This window comes from Sminthopsis crassicaudata, chromosome X (genome assembly GCF_048593235.1).
Source record: "Sminthopsis crassicaudata isolate SCR6 chromosome X, ASM4859323v1, whole genome shotgun sequence".
NCBI lineage: Eukaryota > Metazoa > Chordata > Mammalia > Dasyuromorphia > Dasyuridae > Sminthopsis > Sminthopsis crassicaudata.
In genome coordinates this window covers 80,702,529-80,727,490 of record NC_133623.1, presented here as the reverse complement: position 1 = coordinate 80,727,490, position 24,962 = coordinate 80,702,529, and the positions used below count along the sequence as shown (strand labels likewise).

Here is a 24,962-nt window from a genome sequence, read left to right as displayed (position 1 = left end):
CCTTGATTATCTTAAGAAAAGAATAAAGAGGAAGAGGACCACAGTGAGGTATAAATTGGAGAATTGATGAACAAGTTATACAATTGTGATTAAATACTAACATGTTGAATTCATATTAGTATAATGACCAACCAGTATTCTAGAGGATTAATGATGAAACATGCTACCCAAAAAGTATAGATTACTTTGATTTCGTTTGATTATAGGATTAAACTCTTTTCTTTAGGAAAAGCTAGCTCTAACAGCTAAACCAGACTAACAGTCTCTCTCTTTAAGCTTTTTATTTTTAACACATATTGCACAGATAATTTTGCAACACTGATCCTTGTATAGTGTGGCCTTTCAGATTTCCCCCCCCTCCCCTAGATGGCAAGCAATCCAATATATGTTATACATGTTAAAATATATAAATAGTCTCTTAAGCTTAGATTATAGATGGATTTAGTGAATAGGTAGATTGATAAGACTTTTATCATTTAGTAGCCGAGAATTTAGGAGAATAATGGGAATACAATTCTGTAGTTACATGTCTTCTTTCTATAAAATTGAGTGCTATACACAGTTGAAATTATGTTCCCATCCCTTCTTCATTCTTATTCATTGTAATTATTATGAAACTCAGGCCCTCTTGCTTTGACTAAATGTTCAGATTGATCAACAAAAATTATATCACACAAAATGTACTGGTAAACTAACATGAAGGCAGCAAGAAATTTTTAAAAGGCTTTAAATGTCACATTAAATACAATACCCAGAAAAATTATCAGGCCAGTTTTAAAAAGAGAATATTAATAAAAGTATTCAGTATGTTCTAAGTAATTTGAAGAAAAAGGAAAATGCTTTCTCTAAATTCACTCACTATTGCACATTCACACCCCCTCTGGCATAATTGTTATCCAAGTATATAATCACTGCAGAAATAAAAAAAATAAAATAAAATAAAAGGATGAAAACAAACAACACACATCCAAACATCTCCCCTTGCATATTTGTAATCAATCCATATTATGTAGCATGTGTAGCAAACACATTATGGAATAATCTATTTAGACTTAGACAATGTTTAGCAGACACATTTGCATGCCTTCTTATATTTACATTTAACACCGATAATATAATTTTATGCTGCTCTATAACTAGTCACAAGTTTTTTTCCTTTGCCAAATGTACTCCAAATTTTGCATGTTCATTGTGAACCATCAGAATTCAAATATAGCATGATTACCCATATAGTAGATATTCCTAAGATGAATCTATTAATAGTTTGGGCTTTATCGTCATTGTTTTATACTTATGTCATTCAATTCCCAAGGATAATACTTCTCAGAGAATGTTTTCCAGCTTTGCAAATCTTTTATATTCCTTGGTGAGTTTACTAAACAGAGATTTAGGCATGTCTCATCTGATCCTCACAAGCCTCAATACATGATTGATTTCAGACATGGGATGGACAGGGAAGTGCTACAGCCTGGAAGCATCAACACTGAAAAGCTTAAACTTTTGTTTGGAGGCCAAAGAACGTAGGAATAGAGGAAGAGGAACAGGTAACCAGGACAGGACACTGTGCATGGGGCAGGTGTGTGTGTGTGCTATGTAACACTCCACCATGCCTGGGAGAAAAGCACAGCATTGAGCTAGGGCAAGTTCTGACCACCCAAAAGTTACTTGGGGCAAATACCTATGCTGGTGAATTGCCCGGTGTAGGAGAAAGCCAAGATGCTTTGAGATCCAGCACCCTAGGAAACCATCATCAGAGAGGAGGGAAGTCAGAAAGTGAGTGATGAGGAAAATTAAGGGTGAAAAAAAAAGGCTTGAAAGCACCAGAGATTTCAGAAAGGAAGCTCAAAGACCTGGAACATATAGAGATAAATTAATAGGAAGAATATTAACAATAAAAGAAAACATCCTCCAAATCTAGTAAATGAATAAATACTACAAAGTAAGGGCAAATAATAAAGGACTTAATGAATCAGAGGAACCTTTAGAATTTAAGGAAAACATGGAATATACTGTTCCTGAGTAATTCAAAAGAGAAATGAAAATTATAAAAGCAGAATTTAAGGCTTGCACAGCAAAAATAATGGATCATAGGTCTCCCAGAAGAACACAACAGGAAAAAAACAAAAACCTTCTAATGAAGGAAATAGAACAAAACTTCTCAGAACTTCTAAGCATAAGAAAATGAAATTCTAATTGAAAGAATTCATAGCAGGACCAGAACATTGTACACAGTAAATAGTATTATGTGATAATCAACTGTGATAGACTTGGCTCTTTTCAGCAATGCGATGATCCAAGACAATTTCAATAGACTTGGGATGGAAAATGCCATCCACATCCAGAGAGATAACTATGGAGACTGAATGCAGATTGAAGCATACTATTTTCACCTTTTTTCTGGTTTGCTTTCTGGTTTGCTTTTTCCCTTTTGTTCTGATTCTTCTTTCACAACATGACTAATCAGAAAATATGTTTAAAATGATTATACATGTATAACCTATATATCAGATTGCTTGCTGTCTTGGGGAGGAGGGAGGTAAGGGAAGAAGGGAAAAATGTGGAGCTCAAAATCATAAAACTGAATGATGAAAATTATTTTTACATGTAATTGGAAAAATAAAATACTATTGAGGGGAAAAAAAAAGAATTCACAGATTGACTCCAGAAAAAAAAAAACAAAAAACAAAAACAAACAAAAAAGATAAAAGTTGGCTGTAAACTCCAAGACACATAGTGGTTCAGTTTAACAATTAAATTAAAAAACAAATTCTGCAAGGCATCAGGAAAAAGACCCTCAACCACAAAAGACATTCTAATAACATGACTATTTCACACCCTAGAAAAGGGAGGAGGGAATGGAATAGCATGTTCCAAAGAGCAGTGGAGCTCTGGATACAGCCCAGGGTCACTCAGCCTGCAAATCTGAGCTTAACTAAATGGAAGAAAAGATGGTTGTTTGATAATAAAGAAGAGTTTAAAACATTTTTAGAAATATAATCAGAAATGAGACCAATAAAATTATCTTTCTAAATGTACACATGGAGACAGGGGTGATGGTGGAAATCTGGTAGATGTAACAGTGAAAAGGTAGACAGGAACATTATGGAGATACCTTGATATGTATGACACTCTGCCCTATAGGGGAATCAATGCCTTTTTTTGTGAGACTATATTACAACATGAAAGAGTACATAAAGGCAGGGAATGAGGCAGAGGAAAAATAAGAGAGGATGTTTTGGAGTCAAATCAAGGGCTAGCAGAGAAAGGTGACATCTATGGTATAAGGGTGAGGAGGAGGGGTGAAGAAAGGAGGCCTTATTTTGAAGATAGAGAGGGTTCTACTGGTGAATTCTATAGGTGAAGGGAGATGAGCACCTTATACTGGATAAGGTCCAGGTGGTTTGATATTTGAAAAGTCTACTAGTTCTAGGAGTCTGGGAGTTGTAACCCCTGAGGGCAACTGAGATCTGGAAGAGTGGGAGAACAATAGATATAGGGAAGATCTTTTGTAGGAAAAAAAATGTCAACCAAATAAAATGGAGATGTGACAGTTGTACAATCAGGGGTGGAGGAAGGAGCCCTCTCTTGGGGCAATGTCCTCTCTGACACTTGAAATAATTGTATTGTTTTGAGAATAAGGCATGAGGAAAAGGGAAATCTAGAGGATAAGCCCTACAAGATAGGCAGAAAGCACCTAGAGGGTAAAGCCTAGAATGGATACCTTGGCACCTTTGATTGTATAAAGAATGGCTCAGTAGCCACGGGTCTGAGTTCAGGGGCTTCTTTAGACTCTGTCCCTTCACCTCCCCCACCGAGACAAACCTTCCCTCTCTTGCCCTAGGATTGAGCTTATTAGCAATATCCAGATGAAGGGTTATGGCTGCTGTAGGGGACTTGACTGCCATGGAGCTCATGCCAGATATCATCTCTTCCTTTGATCAGTGTTCCAGATTGTGGCTTTTTATCCCCAAGCAATGTATTGTATGCCTTTTGTTCCTTGAAGAAGAGAGTTGCTAAAGATTGGAGTCCTGGAGTATAGCCTTTCTTTAAATAGTAAGTTAAAGTGGGGAAAATTCTGAAATTTTGAAGGTGTTGCACCACAATATTCTAGTTTTCTGCATAAATTATAAATAACTTCAATAATTTGCTGAAAAGAGAACATTGGGATCAGTTTTTTTTTAAATCACATCAAATTCACAGAAGCATTTATGTGTGTGTGATGAAAAATTAACTATTTTAGAAAAAGATATGAAAGATATAATAGTTATTGATGCTATAGAGTTAGAAGAATGAAGAATTTTAGAAGATAATTTTCCTCATGAACTGAAAAATGTGAAAGTTGATTTGTCCGATATAAGTATCCCAAATGAAGCACTACAGACCTATGAAATTGATATATATAGACAATTATTTGAGAATAAATCACAAATTTCCAGAAAATCTGTTGGCAAAGAGAAAGTAGATGAAAGTTTTTTAAATGATTGAGAGGATTGTAATTTGTGGCATATACCCAATGTAGGATATGAAGAAGAAGGAATGAAAATGTCTGCAAAAATACTTAATTTCAGCTGTATAAAATATAGATAATATTCAGTATACCCCAAATGATTTGCAGATCAGTTTTTGTTTTGCACTATGGAGAGTTATCTTTATATCCTTGCAAGATGTGCAGGTTTTTCTGTAAATGGCTTAGCCATTTAAAGAACACAGACTTAACCACCTTAGTAAAATGTGATATTTGTAATGATGAGAATGTGTATACTTTATTAGACTTAGCAAAACATACAGTTAATCATTGGGTTGTGGGTAATTTTTAATGTGAAAAATGCAAATTTTCTACCAAGAATACCGGCACATTTGTTTAGCATATTCATAGACATAATGCGATTCACTATAAACATAGTAAATGCCATCATATCAGCTTTCAGCAAAGGAGAATTTCAGTGGCATCTCTTTGTTCATTCTATTACTTTTCCCTCTAATTTTCAGTATTGTAACTAGAGTGCTGCCAGAGAGGACCAACTTTTAAAACATGCATTAGCTTTGTACAAAGATCAATTATATGCCAAAGATAAACTGGGAAAGGAAAAAAAAAAGTGTGTGGGTGGGGAAAGGATAGTAAAGATTAGCTGGACTTAAGCTTATATTAAGATAATATAAAATAGGAATATCAAAAAAGACACTGGAACAGTAGAAAAAACATACAGGTGCTTAAACATACTAATAAAATTCAGATTAAATCTGAAGAATAGAGTAATGTATGAGAGCATTTGAATGAAGAAAGGAAGAAAGACATATTTGAAAAGCAGAGTTAGAAGCAAGATGAACCAGAAGCAGAAACAAGAAAGCTCTTATCTACCAGTCAGTATAGTAAACCTGAAGAAAGATCAAATTCTGGCTTTGGATTTTTAAAGTATGTTGTACATGGACCCAGAGTATTGATGATAAAAAATAATAAAATATCAGTTCCTGCCTACTATAGTGATAAGTTTATGGGGTTCAAGATGGTAGGTGGAAAACAACACATAGTTATAAAAATATTACTTATCAATAAACTGAATTCATGTTTTCCAGGTATACTGCCAGATATAACAAAGGACAACACTACTGATTTGCAGCATCATACAGCTGAAACCACTGGATTATCTACAGGTGCTATACTGTATACATCTGATTTAAATAACACAATTTGCACTAATACATTTAATCCATAATTATTTTCTACTTCTCTATTTGCAGGGAGTGCAATATCAGAAGAAACAAAAAGCCGTCTTGACTCAAGCTAAGAGTAAATTTTTACTCAGACAGTTGATGCTGAGAAAAGTACATTTCACTGGTCAACAAATTCAGAATTGACTGCAGCTCCTTCGAATTTCATCACTACCGTTAGAATAAGTAATAATGTTGGAGTATGGAAAAGTTGTGTTACTCAAAGTCGTCCTCAAATATTGTGTGCCACAGTTAAAAACCCAATTGATTTGGAATCTGTTGAAGTAAATTCTATTGAACCAAAATACAGCCTAGGAAGATGTTGAATAACTCCAGTATTAATGATCTGAACTATATGCCATCCTCTAATCAAGGATCATTACCTTTTCATAATTACTCAAAAATGGACATTTTGGATAACTCATGCAGGATTTCAGTGGCGTCACGTGAAAACTCTGAAGGACCTTCATCAAGCAAAATGACTATACATCAGTATAGTTCAAGAAATGAACCAGTTTTGTCATCAGTGGAGAGTAACACAAATCCAGACCTCCATCAAACATCTCCATCAAAGATTTGTCAAACTTACTGCCCTTCGAACACTAAAAATACTTTTGAACCTTTAAAAAACCACTGTGAAGTTAACACAGAAATTTTAGAAACAGTACAAAATATTGACACACAGAATCTTCATGCTAATATAAATCAAGATTTGGAGATTGTAACTGAGAAATCAGATTGGGAGGATAACTCTTCTGCTGATTCATTCACAATGCCTAAAATTACATCTGTTTTCTCACTTCAGAGTGAACAGGCATCTGATTTTTTGTCACCTGAAGAAAACCAGTTGTTACAAGATGTATTGAAGGAAAAATCAAGTGTGGAAAAAGAGTCTTATATAACACCAAATAAAATAATACAACTTCATAATGAGCCACTTTTGAGAAGTGAGGGAAAGAAGAGCAAGATAACTGAATGTTTTAAAGGTTCAGAAAGCCCATGCACTTTACCCATTTCAACTAGTAATGTGGGTACTGGCATACATACAAAAGTTCTCAGTGCCAGCAACTGTTCAACAAATACAGAAATAGATCGTGGGAAAGAAAAACAAGTACTATCAACACCAAATGCTTTGGGAAACATTGAGAAAACATCCAGAATTACTAGTATTGGCACATTCCTGAAAACCCATTCGGATACAATAATAACTCAGCAACTTGTAAAAGACAAATTGCAAGCTACTTCGGAAAATTCTAGTGGCCTAGGTTCTTTTCGTGTTCTGAGTTCACCAATAAATTCTGAACCAAAAAAAACAATTTTAGTTCAATCAACTCCTAAAGGGTTTATTTTACCTTTGCATCTTGCCAGCAAATCTGGATTACAACTTGTTTCAGGAAGAAGTCTTTCATCAACTAATCCCCCAGGTATTTATATGACGCAAGGCGTATCATCATCTCTCCTTTTAAACAAAAAACCTGGAATGATTCTAAGGTTAAGTAGTGGAGTACTTGGAAATGTTGCCACCATCACAGGTGAGAGTTCTCAAGTTTTTGGTGGAGCTGCAGCTAAGGAACATGACAAAACACCTTCTGTACGAGCAGAATTGAAAAAGGATAGTCCAAATGTAATCCGCCCCTCTACTTTTGATACTAGACCTAAGGTGACAATTAGTTCGGAAAATAGCATGCCATTTAAAGGAACATATATTATTAGAAGTCCAGCAGAATCTTCAGTGAATAGAATTTCTTCTCAAATTACACTGCCTGAATGTCAAGGCACTAAGTCATATACTTTGAGTTCAGTGAAACAGCCAAGTGAAGTTCAGCAGAAACAGTCTCTTTATGCTTTGTTGCCTGATGGCCGGCAGGCAGTTCTCCTAAGATGTGTTGCTCCCAATAAGTCACAAATAGGATCATCTGATTTATTACAGAGTAGCACTTATGATCTTCAAAATCATCAACCAAAGAAAGCTGGAGGAACACAGCAAAAAATACTGCTGAAAATAATTAAGAACCCTGCTTTTGATAACAGTCAGTCAGTAAGCAGTCCTAAGTCTTCATTACAATTAGATATAATACAGTCCCATCAAACTTCCATAGAAAAGGAGAAACAACCAGTCTCTTCAAGTGATACCTTACCTTTAACAGATAAATTGTTGCCAACAAATGCGACTACCGAAACTTCTACAGCCGTATGCCCCACACCCCCTCAAGAGACAGTATGTACCACCAACCCTCCAGATACACAACCATTAAAGTGTCAAACAGATGGTTTGTTAGGGAGTGGCTTTAGTAACAGAAAATCTACCAGAAGACGGATTTCAAAAATAAAAACTCACAAAAGACATAAATCTTCTGAATCTATGCTTAAGTATAAAAATAGGAACTTTGGACCAAAATGGAGAGGAAATTTCAAGGAATGGCCTAGGAAAAAAGTAATGTTGCATAGGAAGAGTAAAAGAAAAACTAAATCTGAAGATTTTCATGACACAGACTTTTATAGACCAAGGTTTCCTAAGGACACTGTTAGGACTTTACGACTTTTCCCTTTTCGTTCTACACAGCTGGTTAAATGCCCTAGAAGAAACCAGCCAGTTGTGGTTTTAAACCATCCTGATGCAGATGCTCCAGAAGTGATAAACGTAATGAAAACTATTGCTAAGTTTAAAGGGCATGTACTCAAGGTTTCATTGTCAAAAAGAACAATTCAGGCACTTCTGGAACCAGCATGTTATAACGTTTCTAAAGCGAATACTGATGACTTTTTTGCCAAGAGGCATGTATTTAAACCTGTGAAAGAAAGATTTGTGTTAAAATTAACACTTAAAAAGACGAGCAAAAATAATTATCAGATTGTGAAAACTACCTCTGATAATACTCTGAAGGCAAAGTTTAACTGCTGGTATTGTGGTAGAGTATTTGACAATCAGGATGCTTGGGTGGGACACGGACAGCGACATTTAATGGAAATTACTTGGGATTGGCATATGTTACAGTAATTTATCTTGATTTTTTTTAAAAAAAAATTAAAAGAAAAAAAAAAAAGAATTCAGAGTAAAGAGAGAGACCAGATGACTACAGGGATCAGAAATTAAAGAATGAGGGTTGAGAGTAGACAGAGAATAATGATGAGAGTAAGAGAAATCCATTTTGGAAAGTGGCATAAAAAATAAATTTAAAAATTAAGGAACAGAAGCCTCAATTCTCAAACATATAGGGAACTGAATTAAACTTATAAAAAGAACCATGCCTCAATTGATAAATGATCAGTAGATATGAACTATATGCCCAAAGGGCTATAAAATCATGCATATTCTTTGACCTAACCACTACTAGGCATGAATCCCAAAAGAGATTTAAAACAAGGAAAAGGACCTATATGTAAAAAATATATATATTTATAGGAGCTCTCTTATCAGGGCAAAAAAAAAAAAAAAAAAAAAAAAGGAAACTGAGGGGATGCCCATCAATTGGGGAATGTCTAAATAAATTGTGGTATGTGATTATAATGGAATATTATTGTTCTATGGGAAATGTTGAGCAGGATGCTCTCAGAAAAACCTGGAAAGTCCTCCATGAACTCAAACAAAGTGAAATGTACTGTGTACAAAATAATAGCAAAGCTCTGGTGTGATCAGCTGTGAATGACTTTGTTATTCTCAGCAATACAGTGATCCACAACTACTCTGAAGGACTTATGATGAAAAATCCTATCCATACCTAGAGAAAGAACCGATTGTGTATGAATTCTGATAGAAGCATACTCTCTCTCTCTCTTTTTTACTTTATTTTTCTTGAGGGTTTTTTTAAGGGGGGGGAGATCTATGTTTTCTTTCACAACATGACTTTTATGGAAATGTTTCGCAATATTTAATGTGCTTTCTTAATGGGGGTTGGGGATGGGGATAAGGGAGAGAATCTGGAACTCAAAGGTTTAAAAACAAATGTTAAAAAATTGTTTTAAATGTAATTGGGAAAAAATAAAAGTATTTTTAAAAATTAAAGAAGAGGAAGGAGAGAAAAAGAAGGGTCTATTTGACCGTGAGGAAAAAAGATGGGGAAGACATATATAACCAGATAAAAGTAGGAGAGAAAAAAGAACTAAATATACAAAACCCTAGAGGAAAAGGAGTATTAAGCTAGAAGTGAGGATTAGAGATGAAGGGAAAAAAAGCCAATAGGAATAGGACCATCTTAGAAAAAGATTAGAGTAAAAGTACTTTTTAGAAACTTTACTTTTTTAACTTTAAAAGATGAAAGTACTAAAGGAACTTAATACTATGTTTATAGCAGAAGGAAGAACTTGAAACTGAAAAGCTTCTGCACAGAGAACATTAATGCATCTAGGATGAGAAGGGAAATAGTTGAATGGAAAGAAATCTGTATAAAATTTCTCTGACTAGGGTTTGATATCCAGGATATATAAACAATTTATACATACATATGTGTATATATATATATGCATATACAGGCATATCTCATTATATTGTTCTTTGCTTTATTGTGCTTTGCAGATAGTGCGTTTTGTTTTTTTATTTTTTTTTTAAACAAATGGAAGGTTTGTGGCAACCTTGTGTTGAGCAAGTCTATCTGCAATATTTTCCCAACAGCATGTGCTCACATTGTATCTTTGTGTCATGTTTTGGTACTCAATGTTTCAAATGTTTTCATTATTATTATATCTGTTATGGGGATCTGTGATCAGTGATCTTTGATGTTACTATTAGAATTGTTTTGGGGTACCACAGATTGTGTGATATAAGATGACTTTATCGATAAATGTGTGTGTTCTGACTGCTCCACCTGTAGGCTGTTCCCCTGTCTCGGGCCTTCCTACTCCCTGAAATACAACAGGATTGAAGACTATTACATAAAATTAGTTGATAAAGCAGTGGCAAGGTTTGAGAGGATTGACTCCAGTTTTGAAAGAAGTTCTGTTGTGGGTAAAATGCTATCAAAGAGCATCTTATGCTACAGAAAAATCTTTCATAAAATCGAGTCCATCTATGCAGCATACTTTGTTCATGTCTTTATCAGCAACCACCTAATCAGTCAGCATTCATCAACATCAAGGCAAGACCCTCTACCAGCAAAAAGATTACAACTTGTTTAAGGCTCAGATAATGCTTAGCATTTTTTTTTTAGCAAGAAAGTATTTTTAATTAAGATAAGTACATTTTTAAAAGACATAATACACTTAATAGACTACAGTATAGTGTAGACATAACTTTTAGATGCACAGGGAAACCAAAAAATTCATATGATTGACCTTATTATAATTGCTTTATTGTGGTGGTCTGGAATAAAATCTGCAATATCTCTGAGGTATGCCAGAATATGTGTGTGTGCACATACATACACATGTGTGTATATAATTAACCATTCTCTAATAGTCAAATGATATATTCTCAAAGAAGTATTTCACAACTACATGAAAGGATGCTCCAAATCACTAATAATAAGAGAAATGTGAATCAAAACAACCCCAAGGTTTCACTTCACACCCTGCAAATTGGCAACCGTTACAAAAAATGACAACAGTCAGTGTTGGAGGGGGTGTGGGAAGATAGGCACACTAATACATTGTTAGAACTGTGAAATGGTACAATCATTTTGAAAAACTACTTTGAATCATGCAAATAAAGTGAATAAAATGCTTATATCTTTTGACCCAGAGATTTTATTTCTAGGCATTTACCCCAAGGATGTCACTGACAAGGAAAAAGTCCCTGCCCTGTATACACCAAAATCTTTATAGCAGCACTTTTTATGTTAATGAAAAATTGGAAACGAAGTAGATGCCCATTGTTTGTTCAGGGAATAGCTAAACACATTGTGGTACATAACTCTAATGGAATATTCATGTGCTGTAAGATGTCCAGCATGGAAAGATCTTCATGAACTTATGCAGAGTGAAGTCAGCAGAGTCAAGAAAACTACAATGTCAGTGGAAAGAACAACCCCCCCAAAAAAAAATCAAAAATAAATGTAAAAAAGTAAATAAAATTACAAAGATCAAAAATTACTCAAATGAAGAAAATATGAGAATATATACTTAACCTACCCCTTTATGGAGGTAGAAGGACCATAGCTGTCACACACTGCCCATTTTCAGGTCTTTTTCAATGTCCTGAACAGGTATGTTCTCACCTTTTTTCCCCCTCTTTACAAAATGCTATTTGTCACATGGATGGCTTTCTGGGAGGGGTAGAGGGATACATGGGGTATTATGAGGATGTAAGAAACTAAAGGCATAACCCCTCCCCCTTTTAAAATAACAAGCCAGGCTGTGGACTTCGTCCTGTTGAAGAATTCACATCCTTGTTCCCCATGATGAGATTAATGAACTGCCGAAAAGTACATAAATGCTCAAAGCCTCCAATGGGCATATAATACAAGCATTAGAAATTTTTTTAAAAGATCATGCTACCTATGCTGAAAATGATTTAGCTGACTTTGGACAAAAGCTCCATGATTTCCTCCATGTAAATGATTCTTCCGCTTGCATATAGCAACCCAACTTATTTTGTCAACCTGTATTCTTGTTCCTGTCTTGTAAATCCCTGGCATCCTCAAGCATTCTCTACTATAGCAGTGATTCTCAGAGTGCGCTCTAAGAATCCATTCCCTCTAAGACCTTTGCAAGAGGGCTGAGAAGTCAAACTATCATCATCATCATCATCATACTTTTATGCTGCTAATGTTGTAAATGACACTAGATGTAAACCACATAAATTAAAAGCTCTTGGGTCCTCAATTTTCAAGAGTGCAAAGTGGTCTTGGGACCCAAAAGTTTGAGAATCACAGATCAACATGAAAGCCTTCCTGGTTTCCCCAGATTCTAGTACTGTCTTCCCAAATTACTTAATATTTAATGTGTGTGTTTGTGTGTACACATATACGTAACACCTGTCCCAAAGCCCAGTGTTCTAAAATATTTTTGTTTGCATTTTAAAATTTTTCATAGGAAGTAGGTTTTTTGTTCCTTTTAATATAATTTTCATCTTGTTTTATCGGTTTTTGAGAAGTATTGTGGCTTGGCTTCAACCTTGTTTTTCTCGTTCAGTCATTCAATTGTGTCCGATTCTGTGATCCTGTGAACCACAGCATGCCAGTATTGTCTATGGGAGGTTTTCCTGGCAAAGATACTGAATGGGTTGATGTTTTCTTCTCCAGTGAAGTAAAGCAAGCAGATGTTAAATAACATGCCCAGGTTCACACAGCTAATAAATGTCTGAGGCTAGTTTTGAACCCAGTTCTTCTGACTCCAGGCCCAGCACTTTTTTCATGGGGCCATTAGTTGCCTCAACCTATGCATTTATTGGCATGGTATAGTTCTCAAAAATCTAAATGTTACAGATACATGAAAAAGTCATTGGGACTGTTTTCATGATTTGAATGCATGTCTTACTGTACTGTTGTATTGTTAAGCATGGTATATACTAATCTAATAGACCGTTGTTGCAGCCGATTTGACTTAGCTGCCAGCCTAGATATAAACACACAAATCAGTAATGATCCTGATGGTCTGATGTAGGAGCTGAAATATCAATCAGTGACAGGGGCATGAGACCTATTAGACCAGTCACCATGCTAAGCTATGATGTTACATAGAATCCTGAAGATATGGTTACACGTATTTCTAGGTGCCAGTACCAGATGGCTTCTGGGAAATGTGCCTTGCATGTAACTGCAAATGTTTACAACTGTATATGTGAATTACTTCATTCCTGAGAATGCTTATTTTTTTAATCTTCCTGTTATGTTTGACAGTTTTTTATTGTGTACATGCTATAGTAATGTTTCTTTGTTAATTGTTTTGTGTACCTGCTACTGCTTATAGTATTGTCTTTTCTATATGGGCCTTCAAAGGTGATATTCTATATAGTGCCATGTCTATTGCATGTATTATGAATGTGCATTTTTATTTCATTTTAAACAATACCAAAAATTGGTTATCTGGGGTCAGGAAATTGCCTTTATTATTTTAAAAATATTGACATTTGTGTTTCTATTGTATATTTATAGGTTTTGGACCTGCACTAGCTTACCTGTACAAAGGACCACAAAGAGTTTAGACCCATGGAGAATGTACCCCATTCTCAAGACTTATTGTTATGAGACTCTCTCCTTATTGGTAGATATGAAGGCTCTGCCCTGTATGAGGGGCGGGGCAGAGTAGGCTAGAGGAGAGAGTCTCAGTTCTCAACCAGTCCCTTTTGGGACTTTCCAAGTAAGAATTTCCCTAGCATCCCTCTTTAGGACTCTCTGAAGGTTAGTCCTCTTTTGGCACTCCTCATACTTTGAGTCTTCAAGCAATGAATTGTGTAAAGGGCTAGAACTGAGCAAATGCACTTGGATAATGGAGTACGTAAAACGAATTGCCAATTGGATGGTTCTCTATTAACAGGATTGAAGGTTGACCCTCCCTAGCTGTTCTGTGCTGACTTGATTGGTGGGACAAAGAAGGGGAAGTGATGTGTGTGGGCGGGGAGGAGGAGGAGGAAATTGAGGCATTCTCCTGGCAGTGGAGAGAAAGGAAGGTGGTGTAGACAAAGGAAGGTGGTGTAGAGATTACTAGATCTAATCCCCTGATAGTGAGCTCAAGAGACCAAGAATTAAGACTTTTGATTGGCCTGACTCCGACTGATTTCTGGGAAGACAGAGTTCCAGCAGAATTGTTTCTGGTTTGTAACTTCAAGAAAGAAGATTAAGAAGAAAAAGACTCCAGGGAGACTTGAGAGGAGTGCGTAGTTTCTATTATATACCTATCTCCAACTAATTATACTAGAGACTTCAGGGAATTTCCCCTTAGATTAGATTGTTTAGATGGTTCAGCTGAATGACCTCATTCCAAGTGAGAGATCTCTTTCACCCTGTATTGTTTGACATATATTGTCCTATGTATCTTCTCTGATTTTTGTTTAGCTAACCAATTTGGATAAATGGATTTTTTGCTATTGTCCATGTGTGTTTATTGTGGAAATGGTATTGTGTAGGAAAGAAATCAAACCTTGGATATAGAGCTTGGGATGCTTCTTCCCCCCCCCAGAATGCCCCAGAATGCCCAAATAATCAAAAGTTAGCTCAAACCCAATCATCTTGCCTATGGTAATAACATTTAAGGGACAGATAGATATAATTCTGTAATCTTCCTGAGTATGAGAACCATTTCCCTTTTGTCTTTGTATCTTCAGCACCCAGCACAGTGCCTAGAATACAGTAGTCATTTATTAAATGATTATTTCTTGATCAACAGAAGAAACATCTAATAGATCATTATTTTTCCAAAAGGTCCTTCTAATACCTAACGGATACCAGTACTACTCTATATGAAATCTTTCATTAACATATGAACCAAATACATCATAAAGATCATAAAGATAAACAACTTGGAAAGCTGTAAGAATTCCAATCAATATAATGAGCATCCATGATTCCTGAACATCACTGATGAAGGAGGCCTTCCAGAACCTGACGTAGAAAGGCAATGAATTCAGGATGCAGAGAAGGAGATGTATTTGTTGGACATATGGACAATGACAGAATTTATATTGAGTAACTAAGTACATTTGTTTTAGGAAACTTTTATCTTATTTTTCAGTGAGTATGAAAGGGAGAGAAAATAGATTTCTGTTCATTTAAAAAACCTTTAATAAAAAAGACAACATTCAATAGCAACAACCTTAATTGAACTACAATAGACAACATAATGATACTTCCCCATTAAGATCAAAGCTTGAATTTCCTTTCCTTTAACAAACAATTGTATATAACCATAAGTTGTAGTTATTATTATTATTTCTTTTTTGCCAAAGCAATTGGGATTAAGAGACTTGCCCAGGGTCACACAGCTAGTGATGAGGTTTAGATTTGGGGTACCCAAATGAAAATGAGGTCTAGTGGCGGTACAAGCAGTTCTCTGTAAAGGAGTTTACAGACTCCAAAACCTAGACTGATAAAAGAAGTTTATTATGGGAATTGGAAGTAATGTTAAAGTCTAGTTAAGGAAATAGGCGAAGATAAAGAGAGGAAACATTCCAATGGGCAGAGAGTCTTTGGGGTGCCAGGCAGGGTGCTGGCATGTTTAGACCCTCTGCAAAGAGAGGGTTTTAGTTTGGCTCTTTTATAGTAGGGGGTTTGGGCTACAAGCTGAAGGGGGCTGTGAGTGGAGTCCCAGGTTTGCTCCTGGCTGGATTTCAGCCAGGGTTAGAATTTGAATTGAATTCAATGGGTTTCCCCACCCAGATAACAAAGATGAAACTGTTTGTGCTTGGGGTGGAGTCCCCTCACTGAGGCAGAATTGAAGAAGGTTTTCTCCTTTGAGGATTTTTCAAAATTTGGGGGTTCCCTCTTCATTAGGAAGTATTCAGTGTCTGAGGCCAGATTTGAAGTCAGGTCCTCATGACTTCAGAGCTCGTGCTCTATCCACTGCGTCATCTAGCTGCCCCCGTAGTTATTCCTTAATGTTATTTTGCTTAATTGTTTTCAGAGTATGCCTTGTAAATTTGTATTTGTCTGCTGTATTGAATCAAAGCTTATCAATAAAACAAGATGAACTTAAAAAATATTAAGTTCCCTTATCCATTTAGAATTTATTATGGAATATAGTTTAAGGCATTGGCCTAAGCCTAAGTTCCACCAGACTGCTTTCCAGTTTTCTAAGCAGTTTTTATTCCCTAGGTAATTTATATTTTTCACTTTATCAAACACTAAATTATAAAGTTATAGTGTTTCTGATTCTCTCTTGCTTGTTCTGTTCCACTGATTCATCTCTCTATTTTTTAACCAATGCTGGATCATTTGGATAATTGCTGCTTTATGATATAATTAGAGGTCTAGAAATGCCATTTCCTATGTTTAGAAGAATTGCAAATTGTTTAACCTGTATTGGATTACTTGCTGTTTAGGAAGGAAGAAAGGAGGGAGAGAAGTTTAGAACACAAGATTTTTCAAGGGTGAATGTTGAAAACTATCTTTGCATGAATTTTGAAAAATAAAAGGCTATTTTTAAGAATGAGAAAAAAGGTTTATTTTTTTCTATGGCCATTCAATTTTCTCCAGAAGTCTATCAGATAATGTTTTAAAATGACTAAAGCAAAATAACAAAACTGTATTTAAAAAGTTAAAAAGAAATGCTATTTCCCCCTCCATTCCTGCTTCTTTTCATAATTTTCCTTTATATTTTAGATCTCGTTTTTAAAATGAATTTTATTAATATTTAATCAAATTCTATAAAATATTACTTTGATAATGTGAATTGGCATAGCATCAGAAGTATAAATTCATTTTGGTAGCATTGTCCACAGAAATCATCAGCATTCCTATATGTCACAAACAAAACTCTGCAAGAAGAGATAGTAAACAAAAAAAAAAAACAAAACCTTATTTAAAATAACTCTAGACACTCTGGGAGTATACCTGCCAAAAACAAACTATATAAACAAAATTATATAAAAATGTGGTTTTTTTTGTTTGTTTTTTACAAATAAAATTAGATTTAAATAATTGGAAAAATATTCATTGTTCATGGGAACAACATGGGGTCAACATAATAAAAATGACAATTGTGCCCAAACTAATTTATATATTCAAAGCCAACTCAATCAAATTACCAAAAATATTTTACTCAATTAGAAAAAAAGAATAACAAAATTCATTTGGAAGAAATGTTCTTTTGAAGAACAAAAAGTCAAGAATATCAAGGGAATAATAAAAAAAAAATGTAAAGGAAGGAAATTAAGCAATACCAGATCTTAACATTTTATAAAGTAGTAATTATCAAATTATCAAAACTACCTGGTACTGGCTAAGAAATAAAAAAGGTAGATCAATGGAACAAAGTAGACATACAATTTACAGCAGCAAATAAACATAATAATCTCATATTTGACAAGTGTAAAGACAAGATTTGGGGATAAGAATTCATTATTAGGCAAAAAGTTGTTGGGAAAACTGCAGTATGGAAGAAACTGGGCATAGACCAATATTTTCCAATATTTACCAAGATAAGGTCAATGGGTACATAACCTAGATATAGAGATTTTTCAAGAAAATGAAAAAAACCCAGCACATGTGTAGGAGTGAAAACAGTGAATGGTGTGAATAAGCCAAGGTTGAGGTTTGGTAGGATATAATCATTAAAGTTGTCTGGGAATTCCTGAGAGGACAGGATGGAGTTGAACTAGTTCACCAAGAAGTCAGGATGAGGAAAAAGAACCTCAGGAGATAGTGAAGAGTCTTGGCCAGTGAGAAAACTGAGGGGTCAAAGGATTGGAGATCTCGGTGTGGAAGAAGAGTAGTATTTAAGGAAAGGCAGAGGGCCGAGGGAGAGATGAAAGACCAATAGGTCATGTTCAGATAAGGAGATTTTGGAATATTTGAACCTGGAGGTGGTACATTTGTGGGTGATGGCAAGATCCAGAGTATGACCATCTTTATGTGTGGTTGAGGTGGGATGAAGGAACTGAGTGATTAGAGAATTTGAGAGAGAGTCAATATGTATTTTGAAGTCTCCTGGCATGAGGGCAGAAGTTGGGGAAGAGAGAAAAATTGTGAACCAGGCACTGAACTCACTGGGGAAGGAAGGAAAATAACAGTAGGCAACAGCTACCAGGATGTTGATTGGGTGGTAGGGATTAATAGTGTGAACTCTAAAGAAAGAGAGGCTAATGAGTGATTGAGGACATAGAAGAAGAACCTGGAAGTGGCAATGGGGAGCAAGAAATATTCCAACTTTTCTGTCATTATTAGTGAGCAGAAAAGAATGAGGGAAACTGCAGCCAGTGTTAGAAAAATTGGCTAGGGAGATTGTGTCATCTTCTTGAAGTGTGAGAGATGAGGGGTGAGAGATACCCTAATAGCAATGGAGTTCCTAGGCCAGTTTTGCAGCCTAGGAATGTTTGTGGCAGCTCTTTTTGTTGTAGCTAGAAACTGGAAGATGAATGGATGTCCATCAATTGGAGAATGGCTGGGTACATTGTGGTATATGAAGGTTATGGAATATTATTGCTCTGTAAGAAATGACCAGCAGGAGGAATACAGAGAGGTTTGGAGAGACTTACATGAACCGATGCTGAGTGAAATGAGCAGGACCAGGAGATCATTATATACTTCAACAACAATACTGTATGAGGTTGTATTCTTTTTTTTTTTTTTCATTCAATAAACTTTTATTGATTACAAGGTACAGTGTTAGATACAACAGAGAATATAAAGTTGGATAATAGCTCTAGATCCTATCATAATAATTTGTACATAGGAAGCATTCAATAAATGTTGTTTACAGTTAGTGCATAACAATGTTTGGAGCAAACAAACAATGTTTGTGGAATAGTTGGAAGAAGAGAGAGTTTGGAGCCAGAAGGCCTCAGTTCTAACCCTCTTAAAAGCTGTGTGACTATAGTCAACTCACTTTACTATTCTGAACCTCATTTTTCATTTATGTGGGATGTTAATAGTTTCAATATCTACTTGGAGATCATGAAATTATGGATATAGAGTAGTCTCTCTGAGTCAGGAATATGTATACCTTCTCTGAGATATACTGACTATATGACTGTAGGCAAGTCATTTTATTACTTGCTCAAGAAATTTTGACTCTTAAATTGGAGAAAAATTATAGAGTCCAATTGACAGAGAAAATTTTTTCACTGATGAAATATCTACACCAAAGAAAGTACAATTGTAGACCAAAACTAAAATCCCCATTCTCCCTCAAAAGAATGAAAACAAACGATCCCAACAAAACAGTACCTTATAAAGTTACTTTGAGGATTAAGTTCTCTCTCTGTGTGTCTCTCTGTCTCTGTGTCTGTCTGTCTGTCTCTCTCTCTCTCTCACTCTCACTCTTGCTCTCTTTCTCTCTCTCCATACATACACATACATAGATAAGCACTTGTAAATTGTGAAACATTATATAAAAGTTGCTATGATGATTGTCTTGGGGTTGATACTGATTGATCATTTGTATATTTAACCCTCAACCAACCATAGAGAGCCTTTAAGTTTTTCCCAAAGTGGATTTTGTCAGTTATCTTAATGTGGGTTTCTGTTTTAATTTTCTCATTCCTTCTTTCACTCAATTCTGCATAGGCCTAGAAGACATCATGAAATCTGTCTTTAAAAAAAGTATTTGAAAAGAAGTTCCCCAGGGTAAGTGACATTAGAAGGAGGAAATATAAATTTTTTTAAATTTTAATTTTATTTTATAATTATAACTTTTTTTTTGACAGTACATATGCATGAGTAATTTTTTACAACATTGCACTTACTTCTGTTCAGATTTTTTCCCTTTCTCCCCCAACCCCCTCCCCCAGATGGCAGGCAGTCTTATACATGTTAAATATATTACAATATATTCTAGATACAATATATGTGTGTAGAACCGAATTTCTTGTTGCACCGGAAGAATTGAATTCAGAAGGTAAAAAAACAGTTTACACTCATTTCCCAGTGATGAGGATGTATTCTAATGGAAGTGGATATCTTCAACAAAGAGAAAATCTAATTCAGTTCCAATTGATCAATAATGGACAGAATCAGCTACACCCAGAGAAGGAACACTGGGAAATGAGTGTAAACTGTTTGCATTTTTGTTTTTCTTCCCAGGTTATCTTTACCTTCTGAATCCAATTCTTCCTGTGCAACAAGAAATTCGGTTCTGCCCACATATATTGTATCTAGGATATACTATAACATATCTAACATGTATGGGACTGCCTGCCATCTAGGGGAGGGGGTGGAGGGAAGGAGGAAAAATTCAGAACAGAAGTGAGTGCAAGGGATAATGTTGTAAAACATTATCCATACATATGTACTGTCAAAAAAAAAGTTATAATTATAAAATTAATTTTAAAAAAAGAAAGAAAAAAAAAAAGGAAAAAAAATTCACAGCTCCAATCTGCAGGCAAGGTTTTTTGGAAAAAAATGGGTTTATTACACTAAGAAACAACTTCCTCAGTGGGCCAAATCCAGAAAGGAATTAGCAAAGGTTTGGGATATTGCCTTTGATTATCTATGGTTTGGGGCTAGAGAGTAATTAGGAACTAATTTTCAATTGAATAAAGGCTGGTGATTATGCCCCAAGCTAAGGTGATTATCCCATCAATTGGGAGTGGGAGATTCCCATGGGAACCAGATAACTTTCCCAAGGGAGATTCAGGTAGGTGGGAATCATTTTTAGGAATTTCCTCAACCCAGGTGGCCCATCCTCCACAAAGATAAGGGAGCCACAGAGTCTTTTTATCAACCTGGAGGTTTCAGTAAGAAATAATAGATAGAAAGCAGGGAAAGGAAAATATTTAAGATGAAGGAAAGTTTGTTACCTATGGCAATAGACATTCCATAGGTCACAATAGAAGTTGTTTGTTTGTTTGTTTTTTTCTTTTTAATTTGTAATTCAATCTTTGCAAGTTTTTTGTGTGCTTTGTTATGTTGATCCCCAGATTCATATCAATTTTGTAGCTATTTGGAATGAGACTTCCCTTTCTAGTATTGCTTCTTATGTTTTGTTATTATTATGTAGAAATGTTGATTTTTGAAAATTTATTTTGTAGTCTGCAATTTTGTGGAAGCAATTATCTCAATTATTATTGTGTGGTACGGAAATGGTGAGGGGTCACCATTTAATAAAAAAAAAAGCTGCAGAGAGCTCTAGAGAAAAGCAAAATTTATTTTACATTCTCGAGAGAAGGGCATACCACCCTTCCAGCAGACAATCAAAGAGAGGAAGCACCTCCTGTGGCCAGGACAGCACCTTTAATCCCTAAAGCAAAACACCCCCTCCCACCACTGACTCTCATCCTCATTGGCTGAGAGTCTCACATTCTAAACTCGAGATATACCCGCGAAATTGAACTTGACCAATAAGTACATAGTTGCCCATATTTCACTGAAATAGGGAGGAGATTGTGTCTTGGGAGGATAGCAGGAAGGGGACCCGATTATGCCCTTGAATCAATGCCCAAAGTCCTTCAGGCCTACTCAAACTCTGAAGTAGATGAAGCCTTACACGATTTTCACAACTGTCTTGAAAGATCTCACCTCATCTCATTCATTATCTCTAATGATTCATTAGGATTTCCCAAGTATGCAGCAGCAAATAAGGATACTTTAATCTCTACTTTATCTATCTATGCCTTTTAATTTCTTTCTTATGTCTTATTGCTGTTGCTAGCATTTCCAGAACTATATCAGATAATAGGGGATGGTGAACGTCCTTGCTTTACTCTCATATTTTCTAGAAATAGAAATCGCCATTTATTTTAATTTTTATTCCTAGAAAAGTATCTCCATTGCATATGATACTTCCTTTTGGTTCTAGATAGATGCTTTTGATGTAAATTGTGTCTCCTTTAATCTGTGGGGGAAAAGCGATTTGGGGTCTCAAATCCTCCTGACCTCTGGGAGGGGCACCCCCTCTAGTTCATAAGGGAAACTCCCAAGATAAGTAATCTCATTCAATTTTGAATTGAATTGAATTGAAAATCAATCTCTCAGATTCATCAGAGATTGGCCCCCAGCTTGGGGCCAAAAATCAAAACAGCCCCAATATATCTAGTGCTGTATGCCCAGGCATTTCACACAAAAAAAATCCTAACAGGATTCTTTGCCCACTAAGAAAGCTGTCTTCTTAGTGTAAATAAATCCCCATTTGCCACATACCTTGGGTTTTTTAATTCTTTCACAAAGAATCTGCGATATCAAACAGAAAGGATTTCTTTTTTAAAAATAATTTATTAATTTTAATTATTATAATTTTTTTGACAGTACATATGCATGGGTAATTTATTTTTACAACAATATTCCTTTGCATTAACTTTTCCAAATTTTCCCCTCCCTCCCTCTACTACCTCCCCTAGATGACAGGCAATCCCATATATATTGAATGTGTTATAGTATAATCTAGATACAATATATGTGTGTAAAACCAAATTTCTTGTTGCACGGTAAGAATTGGATTCCAAAGTAACCTGAGTAGAAAGATAATACTGCAAACATTTTGCACTCCTTATCCAGTGTTCCTTCTCTGGGTGTAGCTATTTCTGTCCATCATTGATCAACTGGAAGTGAATTAGATCTTCTTTATGTTGAAGATATCCACTTCAATCAGAACACATCCTCATACAGTATTGTTGTTGAAGTGTATAGTGATCTCCTGGTTCTGCTCATTTCACTCAGCATCAGTTGATGTAGGTCTCTCCAAGCCTCTCTATTTCTCCTGTTGTTCATTTCTTACAGAACAATAATATTCCATAACATTCATATACCATAATTTACCCAGCCATTCTCCAATGGATGGACATCCATTCATCTTCCAGTTTCTAGTCACTACAAAAAGAGCTGCCACAAACATTTTGGCACATACAGGTCCCTTTCTGCTCTTTAGTATTTCTTTGGGATATAAGCCCAATAGCAGCAATGCTGGATCAAAGGGTATGTACAGTATGATAACTTTTTGGGCATAGTTCCAAATTGCTCTCCAGAATGGCTGGATTCTTTCACAACTCCACCAACAATGCATCAGTGTCCCAGTTTTCCCACATTCCCTCCAACATTCATCATTATTTGTTCCTGTCATCTTAGCCAATCTGACAGGTGTATAGTGGTATCTCAGAGTTGTCTTCATTTGCATTTCTCTGATCAATAGTGATTTGGAACACTCTTTCATATGAGTGGAAATAGTTTCAATTTCATCATCTGAAAATTGTCTGTTCATATCCTTTGACCATTTATCAATTGGAGAATGGTTTGATTTCTTATATATTAGGATCAATTCTCTATATATTTTGGAAATGACACCTTTATCAGAACCTTTAACTTTAAAAATATTTTCCCAATTTGTTACTTCCCTTCTAATCTTGTTTGCATTAGTATTGTTTGTACAGAAACTTTTTAGTTTGATGTAATCAAAATCTTCTATTTTGTGATCAATAATGATCTCTAGTTCTCCTTTGGTCATAAATTCCTTCCTCCTCCACAGGTCTGAGAGGCAGACTGTACTCTGTTCATCTAATCTATTTAGGAGCTCATTCTTTATGCCTAAATCATGGACTCATTTTGATCTTATCTTGGTATATGGTGTTAAGTGTGGGTCCATATCTAATTTCTGCCATACTAATTTCCAGTTTTCCCAACAGTTTTTTTCAAATAATGAATTCTTATCCCAAAAGTTGGTATCTTTGGGTTTGTCAAATACTAGATTGCTATAGTTGTACCCTATTTTGTCCTGTGTACCTAATCTGTTCCACTGATCAACTAGTCTATTTCTTAGCCAATATCAAATGGTTTTGGTGACTGCTGCTATATAATATAGTTTTAGATCAGGTACAGCTAGGACACCTTCCGCTGACTTTTTTTTCATTAATTCCCTTGAAATTCTTGACCTTTTGTTCTTCCATATGAATTTTGTTGTTATTTTTTTCTAGGTCATTAAAATAGTTTCTTGGGAGTCTGATTGGTATAGCACTAAATAAATAGATTAGTTTGGGGAGTATTGTTATCTTCATTATATTTGCTCGGCCTATCCAAGAGCACTTAATGTCTTTCCAATTATTTAAATCTGACTTTATTTTTGTGACAAGTGTTTTGTAATTTTGCTCATATAGTTCCTGAGTTTTCTTTGGTAGATGGATTCCCAAATATTTTATATTCTCGACAGTTGTTTTGAATGGAATTTCTCTTTGTATCTCATGCTGTTAGATTTTGTTGGTGATGTATAAAAATGCTGAGGATTTATGTGGAATTATTTTGTATCCAGCAACTTTGCTAAAGTTGTGAATTATTTCTAATGACTTTTTATTAGAATCTTTGGGGTTCTCTAAGTATACCATCATATCATCTGCAAAGAGTGATAGTTTGATTTCCTCATTTCCTACACTTGTTCCTCTTTCTCGACTCTTATTGCTGAGACTAGCATTTCTAATACAATATTGAATGGTAATGGTGATAGTGGGGAAACTTGTTTCACTCCTGATCTTACTGGGAAAGGTTCCAGTTTATCTCCCTTACATATTATGCTTACTTGACGTTCTTAAATATATGCCCCTGACTATTTTAAGGAATAGTCCATTTATTCCTATACTCTCAAGTGTTTTTAGGAGGAATGGATGTTATATTTTATCAAAAGCTTTTTTGCATCTATTGACATGATCATATGGTTTTTATTAATTTGATTATTAATATGGTCAATTATACTAATAGTTTTCCTAATATTAAACCAGCCCTACATTCCTGGTATAAATCCTACTTGAT

The 24,962-nt window shown here is 35.2% G+C and overlaps 1 protein-coding gene across 1 annotated transcript in view; it reads left to right on the top strand.

Annotated features, from left to right (window-relative positions):
• LOC141549078 (zinc finger protein 518A-like) overlaps nt 1-11,368 on the top strand; it is a 37,766-nt gene extending 26,398 nt beyond the window's left edge. Inside the window, 3 exon segments of the mRNA XM_074278403.1 lie at nt 5,575-5,652; nt 5,740-6,012; nt 6,015-11,368. Coding sequence (XP_074134504.1) covers nt 5,575-5,652; nt 5,740-6,012; nt 6,015-8,707 — 3,044 coding nt within the window. The 3' untranslated portion in view covers nt 8,708-11,368.
• Nucleotides 11,369-24,962: the final 13,594 nt, after the last annotated feature.